The following is a 14924-nucleotide window of genomic DNA, read 5'->3' as shown; positions in this document are numbered from 1 at the left end:
ATTTGCTGCAGATGAATCTTGCAACAGCCAGAAGTTCCGTGCCAGAACAAATACTACCTTGCCATACCAATTCTAACATGAGCATCTGTCGGAACGCTCATACAGAAGTGGTCATGTGAATCTTGGGGTTTGGTTATTTCCGTGATTCCACCACCCTTTCTCATGTTGATCGACTTTCGGTGTGTCGACCTTCATTGGTCACTTAAGAACTTGCCCATGACTGAATCCTTATCCTCTGACTTTGAGCACACGCTCAAGCACCCATACATTTTGTCATTTGGTTGAACAATTTATTTTAATTTTGTACAGAACAGAAGAATGCCATTAGCTTTGACGCCACACAACGTTGTGACCTCGTTTTGCTACATATCACCAGCCCATTCAACCAAGATATTTCGCCCTGTCGGTTTCGCACCTTCGCAGGTGGCCAAGCGCCCAACCCATTATGCACCCTTGACAACAGTACCTTGGTAGAAGAGGCCGAATATGCGTAGGGAGCAGAGGTGGTCAAAGTAGTCAAGAAATCTACTCCAGTAGAAGTAGAAGTAGCGAAGAAAAAATCTACTCAAGTACGAGTAGAAGAACTTCTTCCATAAGCATCCTAAAACTACTTGAAGTAGAAGTAGAATTGACTGACTTTAAAAGTACTCAAGTAAGTAAGTAGTTATGAAAACGATCCTAATTCGTTCACATGGATTGTAAAAAGGTGCAAATTGAGCTATGCGATAGGTGACGAGCTTGATTCATATTGATGCATACCAGCAGGTATCCAAATTTCGATAGCATAAGTATTCGTCCACATCATGGGATGAAAATGATAGTATTGATATGGAAATGCGATGCTAATCCTCTGTTTTCTCGAACAGCACGTTTTAGAAAATAGCATGGTATGGCGCCATTCCCCATATTATAAGGCCCGCAGTTTAGTCGAAGAGCAATACGGAGAAGTTTTATAGGATACGGTGTAAACACTTTGCGCGATTAGTAAACGTTAATAAAAATATATGTTGGACCGTAAAAATGCCATATTGTGTAGCTTTTTTTCCAGAAATTAAAGGCATTACTACTCTTGCTTTTATACTTCAACATGTATGTTATCCAGACAAAAGAACTGATAATAATTATAACTCAAAGTATATGATATTGGGAATGGAAAGTGAAATGTAAATACTACTTCTAAAAGCAGAACATGTATTTCATGTTTTTAGTCCAGAAAGTTTCAAAGGTGGTATGCTAAAACATCTCGAAAACTAAAAAAAAGTCCACTTTTCCAGATTTGGACACGCCATGGACATGCTAGATTACGATATGACAAGTAAATGCTAGATTGCGAAACATCAGTTTCAAACATTATAATGAGCCATATATACTGTGATGAATTATTTGATATGGACGAAGGGCGACAATGTGGTGTGAACGGGACCACGCCAACCCTCTACCTAAATTATATTCACCGATACTTTCGTGAAATCATACTGGCCACTCCGTATCCAGCACTACGCGCGAAGCGTGACGAAAATTCTGGGCTTTACTAAACTTTTATGAAAATTAAATGTTGACACTCCGTGAAAACAGCGCCGTAATTCCTCAGGCTATCTTCCTGATTGGAAGATTGAACTACTTCTACTTGACAAACTGAAAATAGCGAAAAGTAAGTAAGTAGATCACAAATATTTCGAAGTAGAAGTAGCGAAAATCATATTTACTTGAGTAAGTAGCAGAAGTAGAGGAAAACTATTTGAGTACTTCGAAAAAGTAGAAGTACTTCGTTGCTGACCACCTCTGGTAGGGAGATGATGGAATAAATGTGATTCATGTACACTTTGAGCTCATGAATAAGGCACGAAGGGTGATACTGTATTTAGATAATAAAAATGCCTGTACGCGTTCAAACTTCTAATTCTTTAGTTTAATCCAATAATACAATTTTACTCCGGTTTTCGTTGTTCATTTCGTATGTTTTAGTTATAACACTGTTATAATTGTCCCGCATAGGCGATACAATTGCCCCTGGGTCCGGGGCGGTTGTAACATTCGAGCGGCGATTTTCGCGACCAAAAATTTCCATGATTTATTGTTGATTGAGTTCCATTTTAGTTTTCATAACAACTATCGAGTTATCGGCTTCGTTATATAAAAATTTGGAATTGAAATTTCCATGAGAATGACACGTAATGTGGGAAAAACCAAAAGTGTTACAATTATCCCCAGTATCCCTTTCCCGTGGTAGGGTTTGGGACGTGGATAGAGCGTCTTATATAGTTCCCCTTTACTACGTTAAGTTATCAGGACGAATTATTCGTTGATGACGGTGAAAATGTATTTCTAGGTAGGTGTTTGTGGGAGATGAGAATCTGATAGCGGTATATGATCCTAGGACTTAGGGAATACCTGCAGTTTATTCCATTGTATCCTCCCAATGCATCTTGGGGCGTTTCGCCAAGCCGTTTTCGCGCCGAATATCAGTTCGTATTCGGTTAGATGATATGTGCCAGTCGTTTTTATAGACTCCACCACTTCCGACAAGCGTTTTTCTTCCATTTCAGGATTCTTTCTGTCGTAAAAGTAGGAGGTATAACGGGGGAGCTAGATTTAACTGACAGAGATGCATAAATTCGTTTATCCACAGTCTGCACATTCGCCGTGCGTTGTAAGACTTTCACGGTTGAAATCTCAACAAATTGCACAATTCTGACATGAATATTAAATTATTCCCTACCGTGCTACCATCACATCATGAATAAATAATTCCAAAAGTTATCAAAATATAGGACTCACATAAGGTAAGTAACGGGGCGGGGTAGGCTACGCGTCATATTGATTAGAGCGTGAAATCCGACAGGGCGTTATTGTGTATGCGTGAGATTGAAATTCATTCTTCCCTCCAAGATCTTTGTCAACGTTCATCGGGAAATGCAGCAATCCAGTTCTATCTATCGTTATAATCAGCAAAAAATTGCCGCATCGCAAGCTCCTCATAACCACTTGGTGTTCGACGTAATAGACAAATTGCTGATTGGATATACGCGCTTTCTCGTCTATTGTTGTTTGTGGTATTCGAGGTGTTTTTCTACTCCAGTGGTCCTTTGCACTAGGCCAGTGGTTCCCAACCGGTGTGCCGCGGCACACTAGTGTGCCAATTGGACTGCTCAGGTGTGCCGCGAGCAAATGCGCTAAACTGGGTCAAAGTATAACAAAAATCCAAATTTTGAGTGTGTCATTGTTGGAGTTTCTATTAAATTTACTATATCAAGACACGCGGTGTACAATCCGATGCAGTGAACAGATACAAGGATGTCGCGACGGCCATAGCAACGTTATCTCAATCAGGCATTCCCAGCATCAGGTCATGGATTGTGTCTTTTTCTGGCTTTTTATTGTAAAGACGCTCTTAGCACAGCAACGTGTAGGGTAGGAGAATCTCATAAATCTGCAACGCTTCGTAACTTGCTACTGTACTGCCATGAATGAAACTGGGGCCTCCACCGTCAATGGGTGTGATACGCTAGCTTGCCCACATATAGTAGCATTTAGGACGGTGATAGATAGATAACTAGACTCGGGCTATCGGACCGTGATGTTGAGGTGTGGCCGAAGGTGACCTTTTACTTGTCACCCCATCAGTACCGGAGGCAGAACAGGGACGTGACGTAGGTAGATGATGACCTTTTCTGTTTCTATTTGTAGTCGTATTCTTGCCATGTCTTCGTTATCGATGATGATTTTATACCATGCCGATATAACATATTTTGATTCCTGAGATGCCAACTTATAGCACGGTCCACTTTTTGTAAGCTGCTTTTGCAGATCCGAGGACGAGTAGGAGCCAATATAAACCTTCAACACCTAGGAAGGCATCCCCACCACCGAGAAATGTATACTCATTCGGAAGTGAGGTTCACGTTTACAAATTAGAATTGCCGACATAGCCATTCACATTGCGATTGTTAGGTAGCGTGCCAGCATTGCAGGTAAAATGTAGGCTCAGGGCTCAATGTAATGTTGCAGGCGACAAATTTGAGAATTGAGAAGTAATGTTGATCAAATTATTTCAGTTAAAAAATTTCACCGGTCCTGAGGTTTATCATCCCGGTTTGTTGGAACTGCAATTGAACAGCAGCTGGCCAGTAAGACTCTTGACTGAGGTATTGCTATCCTCACAGAAGCTATTACACGATCTACATGGAAACGCGTTTGGCTTCCAAGTACAGACACCTCTATACGCGTCTGTATTTGTTAGTGACGATCGCGATTGGACTCTTCCATGCGAGGGTTAATTACATCGACAACGGGGTAGTGGGCAGACTTTGTTGTCAAGCAAATCTTATGAAATTAACCTCCTCCTGAAGTTTGAACGAGATCTCAGCAGGCAAGTTATGTGACAACAGAGGTAATGGTTGATAATTCAAAACCTCACACGGATTGAGAGAAAGTCCTTATTCCTGCCTGCGATAAAATTGTAAAAAAAGAAGAATTGAAAACGATCCCCATGTCAAATTTTACCATTCGTAGACGTATTTGTGAAATGTCCGTAGAGATAAAAGAAAACTTAATTTCTTCTTTGAAGCAGTGAAAAGCCTACTTGAGTACACCGAAAGGGCAAAAGTACTTCGTCTGTGACCAGTGACCACCTATATAAGACTGTGGTCGCTGCAATACGCATTCTGGTAGTTTTCTTTTGCCGTAAGCCAAAAGAGTACAGAACCACCGTGCTAGTGTGCCGCGAACTCTTTTCCATTTTCAAAGTGTGCCGCGAGGTCAAAAAGGTTGGGAACCACTGCACTAGGCTGATATTTTTTATTATAATTTCGCATCTGACGACTTGGAGCACGGTCCAGTTTCAGACTTTTTTAAATCACCGCTCAAGCAGATCGGATGACGAGGTGGCGAGGATCCCAGATAAGCCTTTCATGTCTGTAATCATGTCTGTTACTTGCAGGACCTTAACTGGCGCCGGCGAGCAGTGGGTTAAACTTTCGTCGCGAAAGAGCGTATGGTGGGTCGCGCAATGAAATTTGGATGAAAGGTGGGTCGCGAACCGAAAAATGTTGGGAAGCACTGCATAGCGTAGGGTGTCCGGTCAATGCCGAGAATGCTATTACCGAGAAGGACAATACCGAGAATGGGCATTATGGACATTATGGACATTGCAATATATGCAACGCAGGCATGTTATGCATACAACCAGGTCGTGTGTGTGCACTGTGCATCACGGCGTTGCCACATTCGAAATCGATAAAAATTAAACTGCCTGGGCAAATGCAAATATCGCTTTCACTTGTCTCTGCAGTGTGCAGTGTGCACTGTACAGTAGGGCTGTTTCAAAATAGCTTTTTTTCCTGAATCTTGCTGGTTACGTGATTAAATCGTTAGGTTGCCTTGAAAAACGACGCACACCAAATTTTAATTCATTCCAACCAATAATCGCTGATTTCGTACAGTTTGAAAATTTTGAATTTACCCGAAGAAGCAAAAAAATTTGTTTGTCAGATTTTTCTGTTAACCCCGTGAAATCGTTGCGCTGTCTTCAAAGACAATGCAAAACAAATTTGACTCAATTCCAACCAGTAGAAGCGGAGTTATTTGAGTTTTTCGATGATAATTCTTGGATTATCTACCGATCTAGGATAATCCTCGAATTATCATCGAAAAACTCAAATAGCTCCGCTTCTACTGGTTGGAATTGAGTCAAATTTGTTTTGCATCGTCTTTGAAGACAGCGCAACGATTTCATGGGGTTAACAGAAAAATCTGACAAACAAATTTTTTTGCATCTTCGGGTAAATTCAAAATTTTCAAACTGTACGAAATCAGCGATTATTGGCTGGAATGAATTAAAATTTCGTGTGCGTCGTTTTTAAGGCAACCTAACGATTTAATTACGTAACCAGCAAGATTCAGGAAAAAAGCTATTTTTAAACAGCCCTTCTGTACAGTGCATAGACGCGGGCTGGACACAACGATTCGAGATCTCGAGCCCGAGTTCCGAGTTATTTGTTTCCACAAATACGTACATATTTGAACTTTCGAAGTCATTCGTACTGTTTTAACGTCATGGTGACCGTTGTTCTCGAGTCGCAGTTTAATACTGACTCAGAATTGAATCAGTCAGGTAGGCCTACTCGATTTTGCACAGCCCGACATACAAATACGTACATATTTGAACTTTCGAAGTCATTCGTACTGTTTTAACGTCATGGTGACCGTTGTTCTCGAGTCGCAGTTTAATACTGACTCAGAATTGAATCAGTCAGGTAGGCCTACTCGATTTTGCACAGCCCGACATGCAAATACATATAACTTCGATATAGTCACGCTAAAAGCGTTCTACTGCTGCCGACGTTTATATACCTTTTCATAGAGCTGTAATATTGCTTGATGAAATCTACTGCCACACCGATCTTTTGCTCTTCGGTCCTCACATGCTTTCGCGGGTCGGTGCTCATATGGTCCGGAGTCATTACACTTCCGATGCAGTTATGCCGGGTGCACCCCGTAACCTGCATACAAACGTGGCAACGCCTGGCTGACTGTGCTTTAGACAGTGGGATACTTGATAGAGTGGGGTTACCAAGTCACGTCATTCCGATTCACAAGTTATTTTCCAATTGTACCTCTTGACCCCAGTCAAATCGAGTTATTTACACTTCGTTTTCGAATCAAGGCAGAGTCCAAATCCTCATGGTATCGAAGTCTCAGCTTTTTGTCGCGAGTCATTTTTATATTACCACTTGGGGATATCTATTGTTTTCATTTTATGACCCGATCATCAAGGTATGCATACTAGAGCGGGGTGGGTCGATAATTTCCCTAGTCCGACTCCGATACTTTTTCTTAATAATGGAATCCGTCTCCGATCCGACTCCGGCCGTATAAAATAAAAGTAAGAATCCGGGTCCGGACAAAAATGACTAAATCCTGCCACTATCCATCCCGAATCTGGCTAAATCCTGCACGCTATACTCCCTAGTACTCCGACAGTGCCAGAAAAAGCACGAATAAGGCTCAGATCCGGATCAGGCCTTATTACAAGAAGTATGGATCTGACTGCGATCAGGCTCCGGCCAAAAGTAAAAAGGCGTACATCCAGTCGATGGACTATCCATATCCCGCACTAGTACATACAGAGATGTCGCATATTGACTTGAGGGTTTGATGACCAAACCCATAGCTTCAAATTGGAAATCTCTCAAACAGATATATAATTGCTATATTGTCTCGCTAAGTAGATAAGCACACCAACATAATAATCGGCGCCAATATTTACGATATACTAAACATGTCATGGCCAATTCAAGTCGATACATTAAGGTAAAAGTTCATTGTTCATTCGCGCTTAAACGTACTCAGTACAGCAATCACTGCCGACAAGTTAAAGACATATCGTATAGATAGGCCATGGCTACTCAACCGGCGGGCCACGGTCCAAATGCGGACCTTGTCAGTGTTGAATCCGTACCTTATCTGTCAAAGTATTTACTTAGATTCATAACAAAATCGAATCCATTGTTGTTGACGTGGTTTTAGTTACATAGTTGCGTTTTGAAACATAAACTTTATAAAGAATAGATTCCGCGTCTGTATGGCGAGTGAAAACATTCACTGCTGCATTCGACTCGGAACTAGCAAGAAATAAAAATGTCAATAGTACCACAAGCCGTGACTGACACAAAAATACGCATACATTTCGTTTATTGATTTTACTAATACTGCTTTACCAGATTTTGTGCATATAGGTTTACCTAAATTATTTCATGATAGTCATAAAAGGACCTAAGCGAATTTTGAACTTTTGTAACTGGAATAGCCGTGTCCTAGGCCTACAGCTCACATCGATAACCATTTACCCTAAGTTGGTGCCTCTACTTTCAGCGTAACAACTCTGACTCGGGAGGTTATGTGAACGATATGAAATTGACACAGTCGCGTACAGAACTGATGCCGGCTTCTATCTATAACCGAAGGATCAAAGTAACATACATATGCACGCGAAATATTTTTTCTTACCACTTTCGCTTTGTGATAAAGGGAATCGTTTATCGTTGCTCCGGTTTCCCAGTTTTTGAGGGTGCGAAATGACGGGGTTCCGTTCCGTGAAGGCGTTTTGGGATCTGGAGAATTTTCCCTCTCCATCGCGTTACAGTTGCTGTGTGAAGGTTCATGTAGTTTGTTACCATTGCGATCAATTACAAAACTATTGCGCTTAGTTTCCATTGCGTACCTCGAGGTATGTTCCGTGACTTTGGTGATTGGAACAGCAATATCGCCGGTTTGGTCCAAGGTTCGTTCTTGATTAGTCAGTGCGTTATGCCTATCATTCGCAAGCACTTTCGTAAGCTTGAAGCAAATGCTGTTGTGAGTAGGTCACATCACATGTTGGGCTTATACGTAAAACATATAGTTTTCTCAATTATTCTTAGAGTCCGACCAATATGGGATTTTTCGGCCGATACCGATAAAACCTATATCTAACACCATAACACCGATACATTCAGCCGATATTCAAATAAGGTGAAATCTACCTCAAAAGGAGCATTTTCAAAACTTCAGAGCATTTATTTCAACAGATTTACAGCCATTATCATACTCGAAGATGAAAGAAATTAGAAAGGCTTCATCTGGACACCTTGAAAGTGTAAGCTATATGAGATACAGCAATATTCATAGTCTAGCGCAGTGGTTCTCAACCTTTTTCGCCTCGCGGACCGGTAAAATTTCAAAAAATGTCTGGCGGACCGGTGAACTGTCAAAATTGAAATGGAGCCAAAATGTAAAGTATGCAACCGTTTTTGGCAATTATATGATGCTAGAGAGTGGTATTTGGAGGGTTCTGACCGTATATAATAATATCCATGATGGCATCCATGTGATTTTGTGGTAGTGAGTCAGCCAAATCGAGGTAAAATTGCCTTATCCAGATACACGTGCTACCGCTGAGAGTCGTTTACAGTCTTTCACGCCAAAAGCCGTGGGTTTAAATGGCCACGCCAACTCAATACCGACCGACAGTATCAAGAGAAGAAGCGTATCGGAGTCGAACCAAACACCTTGTCGTGCTACCTTGCTCATTGCCCACTGCCACCAGACGCAGGCTACCCCGGCAACAGCGAATACAGTGCGTGCCGCAAGAAAACACATTACAGCAGCTATACCGGCCATCCGCAAATCCGGGCCGAAAAAGCACTTCGTCCGCCCACCCCCAAAAGGTTGATCTTGGGGCCCCCACAGGGCGATAAGCCAAACTTCCGGGGGCTTCTCCCCAAGACCCTACACTTGGGTGGATGTTTTCACCTGTACTTGTGATCATATCCATTCTACTCACCGTAAGCAGATAGTTTACGTAGCTTATCGCGACAATGGCGACAATTTTCGATCATTCACGACTGAAGCGCTTTTCTCGCGGTCGAATTTTAGGCCCAAATTTCGGAGTGCCATATGTTAACCTAAACTTCATTATGTGTGGATACGTCATGGTGCGGCAATGGATGACGCCGAAATGCCTATAAATCATGCGTATTTCTCGGAGAAGGGCACCTAATAAGCAAGACATTTAGGGACACTAAATCGTGCAAAGCCCGAAAACAAATTGAAAAATGCTGGAAAAAGTTTCAAATAAAACGCTATGATTTATATTCGTTTGCGAAATAATTTTATGCCCTTTTCAAGCTCGGCCCCTCTCCAATTGGGCGGTTTGGTGTGCCCCAGTTACGGTCCTGCACAAAATAAATGAATCGAAAACCAATGATCAAACTGCGCTGCTTAGCGATGAGTGAGCTCGTGTCTGTTCTGTATTTATCGCTCGCATGTCGTCAAATGAAACGTCTTGTACTTTAAGTCAAATCGAACATGTTTCTAGCCCTAATGTTACCTCACGAAGTTTTAAATCAGTTTAAAATTAGATGTTTTATTTATTTCATCAAAGGACAAGCCTTCAACATCGCATCTTGAAATTAAAGTATAAAATTGTAATACTCCTCGCGGACCGGCAGGAATGTCGTCGCGGACCGGCACCGGTCCGCGGACCGGCGGTTGAGAACCACTGGTCTAGCGGTCAAGGATTGTGGTTTTCTGAATTCCTACCACCATATTGTGACGTCGCGAAAATTGCCGATATTTTCACACCGCCAATGGCCGATACCGATAATTCTTTCAAAGTGTAATATCGACTCGAAATAATTATCGGTCGGGCTCTAATTATTTTATGATACATTTAAAAACTAAGACTAAATCCATTGGCTACCAATAAGACCAAACTATACCAATCATAAGATAAATGGTGAAACGTATGCAACCCTCTAATCTTAAATTCTCATCGGGTACACAATCTTGATATTGGGACCTTCTCGGCATATCATATCATATCATATCATATTTCGGCATATCGTTAACACAGGTGACGTAAGTCGTAAGTCACGTAAGTCACGACCTTAATTCCGGTGATATCTCTAGCAAAATCATCGGGAATCAATAAAAACCATTTCCTACTATAAAAAGTTTATTTTATTCTCGTGAACGTGAGAATGTACTTTCGCTGCGGTCACCGTTTTGCAGAGAGCGAAACAAAATTGCTATTCAAGGAATTTCGATCAAAGATTCTTTACTGATACTGTATAATTAATGTTATTTCACGCGTATATGTTCACAGTTTATATTCTTCCAAAGTTCGTTGGCGCACACGGAACTATGAAATATCGAGGCTCGCACGACCAATTCAACACAGAGCGAATGTCTTTGTGATATTAAACTTGTGTAATCCGACTCCAAAAGAAAAAATTTTCAATATCAAGGAATTATGAAAATATTGCAATTTTTTTCGCTGCTCATTTTATGAAAAGTCACCTAGTGGTCAAACCTAAAAAAGGTTGAACTATTGTATACAGATGTGATTTTTAAAAAAATACCTTCGGTAACAAAAATGGTTGTTTCTGACAACAAGCCTATTAAGTAGCCTCGAATACACCCGTAATCCGGAGATAGAACCAATTCCGGACATTACTGTACGCATTTGAAAAATATCCTAAAAATAGGATCGCTGGCACTTTATTGGATTGAGTAAAATCCTAAATTTAGGATTGTTGGCAGTCAAAGCGTTAATGACACCAACAACGTTCCTTTTGTTACTGTATTCCCGACTTGCAGTTTATTGGATCGTTTCAAACGTACGTCAAATCAAAGTCGAATCAATCAATCAAATGAATTGAATATACATTGTATCCCATGCACATAGATATCACGTAAATATGAGGTCGTACACGATGTATCTTACATGCATTACATCCTACCGTTATTTCACACGACACATATAGCATTAGCATATCACGCCACCTTGTCCTATCGGAGTCTTACTTCGGAAATATCGTTTCAAGCTAATATATGAATTTTAATCCATGTGATAATTATATTCGCCCAGATAATTAGCAAGATATATTCCGTTATAACCAACATTAATGCGAACAGAACGTTCGCACCATTCTTGTGCTTAATACGCAACTTGAGATAATATAATGTCACATCAAACAGATAGTTTACGGTGATATTTTATACGGCGTCTATATAATAAGACCAATTTTTTTCAGTTACGCCTTCGACGTTGGCTACCAATAAAACCAAATGTCAGGGGGCACTGCGCTCTGAAAAGAAATTTGGCAGCAGCTATTTTCCTAAGAAAGTCACCGTATTCGGACTGCAACTATGAGAGTTTTGCACGAGTAACGATTACTACACTGTTGTTGGTTCTCGACGCGATCAAGCTAGGAAAAATAACAGTGGACAAAACTATCTGCCCCCTTGCTTTCAGGTCGAGGACTGCAACAGCGACGGGGCGTGGCCGAGACACCATAGAGACTGATGAAGCGCATTTGAACCACTCTTTAAAATCTTTCAGCCTCAGTTCAAATACGGTGACCTTCTGGATAAAATGACTGCTGCCAGAACTCTTTCAGACTGTCAACTTTAATTTGAGACTACATCGTAGTTAGAGCGAATTGCCCCTTACACTCGGTTTTATTGATAGCCGTCGCGTTTGCAGGGCCGAAAAATAGTCTTATTGTATGGATGTCACATAAAATATCATCGTAAACTATACCTGTTTGATGTACCTTGACATGATTTGACCTACTCACAGCTGATTATGCCTCAAGCTCATGAAAATGCATTCGCGATACCGCGATTCAACGGCTCTCTACTGCTACTCTAACTAAGCAATTACTATATACACGGCCAGCCCAATGCGTCCGTTCATGTCAAATCCTCCTCGGGTACACAATCTCGACATCAGGACTCGGGCTGGGCGCAATGATTCGAGTCGAGTACTCGAATATGAATCGTGTATTGATTCTAATGAACCAGTCGAGTGGTGGCAGATGATTTCACAATCCTTTTCACAAAGAGGTAATTTATAAACGATAAATACAGTTTCAATACCATTTCCCACTGTGGGAGGCTGCAAACCTCGATTTGTCGAATCACAGCACTCGAAACGTAGTACAAAGCTACGCACGTTAGTATGAATCATATATATATATCTATATATGTCTGTAGTCGTGATCAATCGACAGCAGTGTTACAAAGTGTAATGAAAAAGGTATGGTCGAAAAAATACCAAATAACCTTTAATGTGATGTCGAGCTGGCGCTATCTTCCTTGTCGTCGCATAAAAAAAAGGTACGTATTTGGATTTTCCCCATCATTCATACCGTTTCGGCGTCATAAGGAGCGATACTCCAACACTCAACTCGAAGTTGAATACCCAATTCAGAACCGAATCACTCAGTTAAAAACTTGATTTTCACAAACCTAATCAGGACCTTCTCGGCAAATCGCTCATGCGCAACTTCACATCAACTTACTTTAAATAAGCAAGCCGTTAGATAAGCTACGCCCGTCTCGTGGCATAGTATAGAGAGAATTTTAATCGCGGTATGGCTTATAGCCAAATAAAATTCCTGTAAACGGACTACACGTTGCACACTTTGCGTGCAAGGCTATTATTAGCTATGACGAATAACGAAGGAAATATTTAGAACGTTTAGACATATTCATGGAAAAACACTAATTACTAGGGAAAGTTTTTGCAACTTTTGCAACTTTATAAATACTCAGAATATAAGTAGTATGATGTTTTAACCCAGGGGTTCTTAAAGTATGGGTCGCGACTCAAACGTGGGCCGCGAATGGTATAATTTTGGGTCGCGACAGCACTAGAGAGATCTTTTAATATACTTGTAATATTTGTTGAGTTTCACGCAACGAAGGAATTTGTTCGCACTCCGTGCGATTTCCGTTGGCTAGTTTGTACGTTTCCGAGGTCACCGTGTTGGGTAGCCAATAATCGAGACGCAGAAAAGTCGCTCCTGCAATGTGGCTTTATCGTGAAAATGTGTAGGCCTTTGTATTGTACAAATTGGTTTGAATTTATGTAAAGATTTATCCGTCGGAGGCCACTACACTCAGATTTGGGTCGCGGCCTAAAAAGTTCAAGAACCACTGAAGCTGTTGGTGGGAATTTTATGTTGCCACTTTTTGCAACGTTTGTGTTTTTTCACGTGACATTTTCAGTGTAACTGTTAACAAGTATTGCGAAAATGTAAAGGAGTGATTTAAAAAACATGCTATAAAACTACTTCTAGTGTGGTTCTCTCCTTGATTTGCTTAGCAAAGATCTGTGTGATTGATTAGCTGCATCTCAATGTTAGCTGTCACGCAAAGGCTTGCAAGCTATAAGTTCGACAACGTTAGTCAAGCACGACATTCTGAACTATTTGTATATAGATCGCTTGACTGGTTCACTGTCGTCTAAATTTAAGGTCATTTCCCATTTCACGGACGCCCAAACGAGGCCGTCGAAAATTACGTTTTCACCTGGTCATGTTTTCAATCTATATTTATTTCGTTAAAGAGTTTTGCTGCAATGCCTTGGGCCAAGTTTGCAGACCTATGGGATTAGGGTATGGTATTTGACTTGTTTTATGGACTGTCGCTTTGCTGCTTGGCTTTTTGTGGAAAATTATTTCCGCATAGCGTTATTTTCTTGCTGCGTACCGGAAAAATGTCTTTTTTTGCAATCTCAGTAGACAGTATAGTACAAATGCAGTACAGGTGCGATCCGCAGAGCAAAATAATGCACCAATTTGAAATAGCGTACGACAGAAATGTTTCATAGAGCTGCGTTGCGTACAACTGTCGTCTGCGCGCTCTTTGTCATACAATCCCGTAAAACGTAGCACTAATATTGAAATGCATTTATTTTGATGTGCGTGGTTGTGTCGCGAAATGCCACTGAACTCAAATTTGGGTCGCGGCCTAAAATGTTTAGGAACCATTGTTTTAAGCTGTTGGGAGGAATTTTATATTGCAACTTTTTGCAACTTTTGTGATTTTTCACGTGACTTTTCAGTGTAACTTTAACGAGTATTTCGCAAAATGCGAAGTAGTAATTTAAAAAAACACGCTATAAAACTATCTCTAGTACAATTCTGTCATTGATTTGCTTGACAAAGAGCTATGCGATTGATTAGCTGCATGTTATCGATCACGCGAAGGCTTGCAAGCTAAAATTTCAACAACGTCGGCCAAGCACGACATTACTTGAGCTATATATCTAAATAGATCGCGTGAATCGACAAAATCACGATTCATACTCAGTGCGTGCTCAGACGTGATCAATTTCTGATCAGTGATCAGTAGGGAAAGTTTTTGCAACTTTCGCAACTTTTTTGACAGCTTCCGGCAGCTTCCAAGATACTCAGATGTTGATGTTTTAAGGTGTTTGGGGGGATTTTATAGTGCAACTTTTTGCAGCTTTTCTATCAAATATTGTGTAAATATGTAAAGGATTGACTTAAAAACGTGCAAAAAACTACTTCTAATATGGTTCTATTCTCTTTGATTTGCATATCAAAGAGCTATATGATGGGTTAGCTGCA

At 40.8% G+C, this 14924-nt stretch overlaps 1 protein-coding gene across 1 annotated transcript in view; it reads right to left on the bottom strand.

The window, feature by feature from the left end:
- LOC145449408 (nitric oxide synthase 1-like) overlaps positions 1-8215 on the bottom strand; it is a 39260-nt gene extending 31045 nt beyond the window's left edge. Inside the window, exons 1-3 of the mRNA XM_080327763.1 lie at positions 8008-8215; positions 6352-6500; positions 2392-2554 (exon numbers count right to left, since the gene is read on the bottom strand). Coding sequence (XP_080183889.1) covers positions 2392-2554; positions 6352-6500; positions 8008-8214 — 519 coding nt within the window. The 5' untranslated portion in view covers position 8215. The remainder of the gene's footprint in view (positions 1-2391; positions 2555-6351; positions 6501-8007) is intronic.
- Between the last annotated feature and the right edge of the window lie 6709 nt (positions 8216-14924).

Source organism: Botryllus schlosseri, chromosome 11, assembly GCF_051294905.1.
Source record: "Botryllus schlosseri isolate E-star chromosome 11, Bs_hap1, whole genome shotgun sequence".
Classification (NCBI taxonomy): Eukaryota; Metazoa; Chordata; class Ascidiacea; order Stolidobranchia; family Styelidae; genus Botryllus; species Botryllus schlosseri.
Note: the sequence above shows the minus strand (reverse complement) of the source record. Positions and strands in the feature narration are given on the sequence as shown.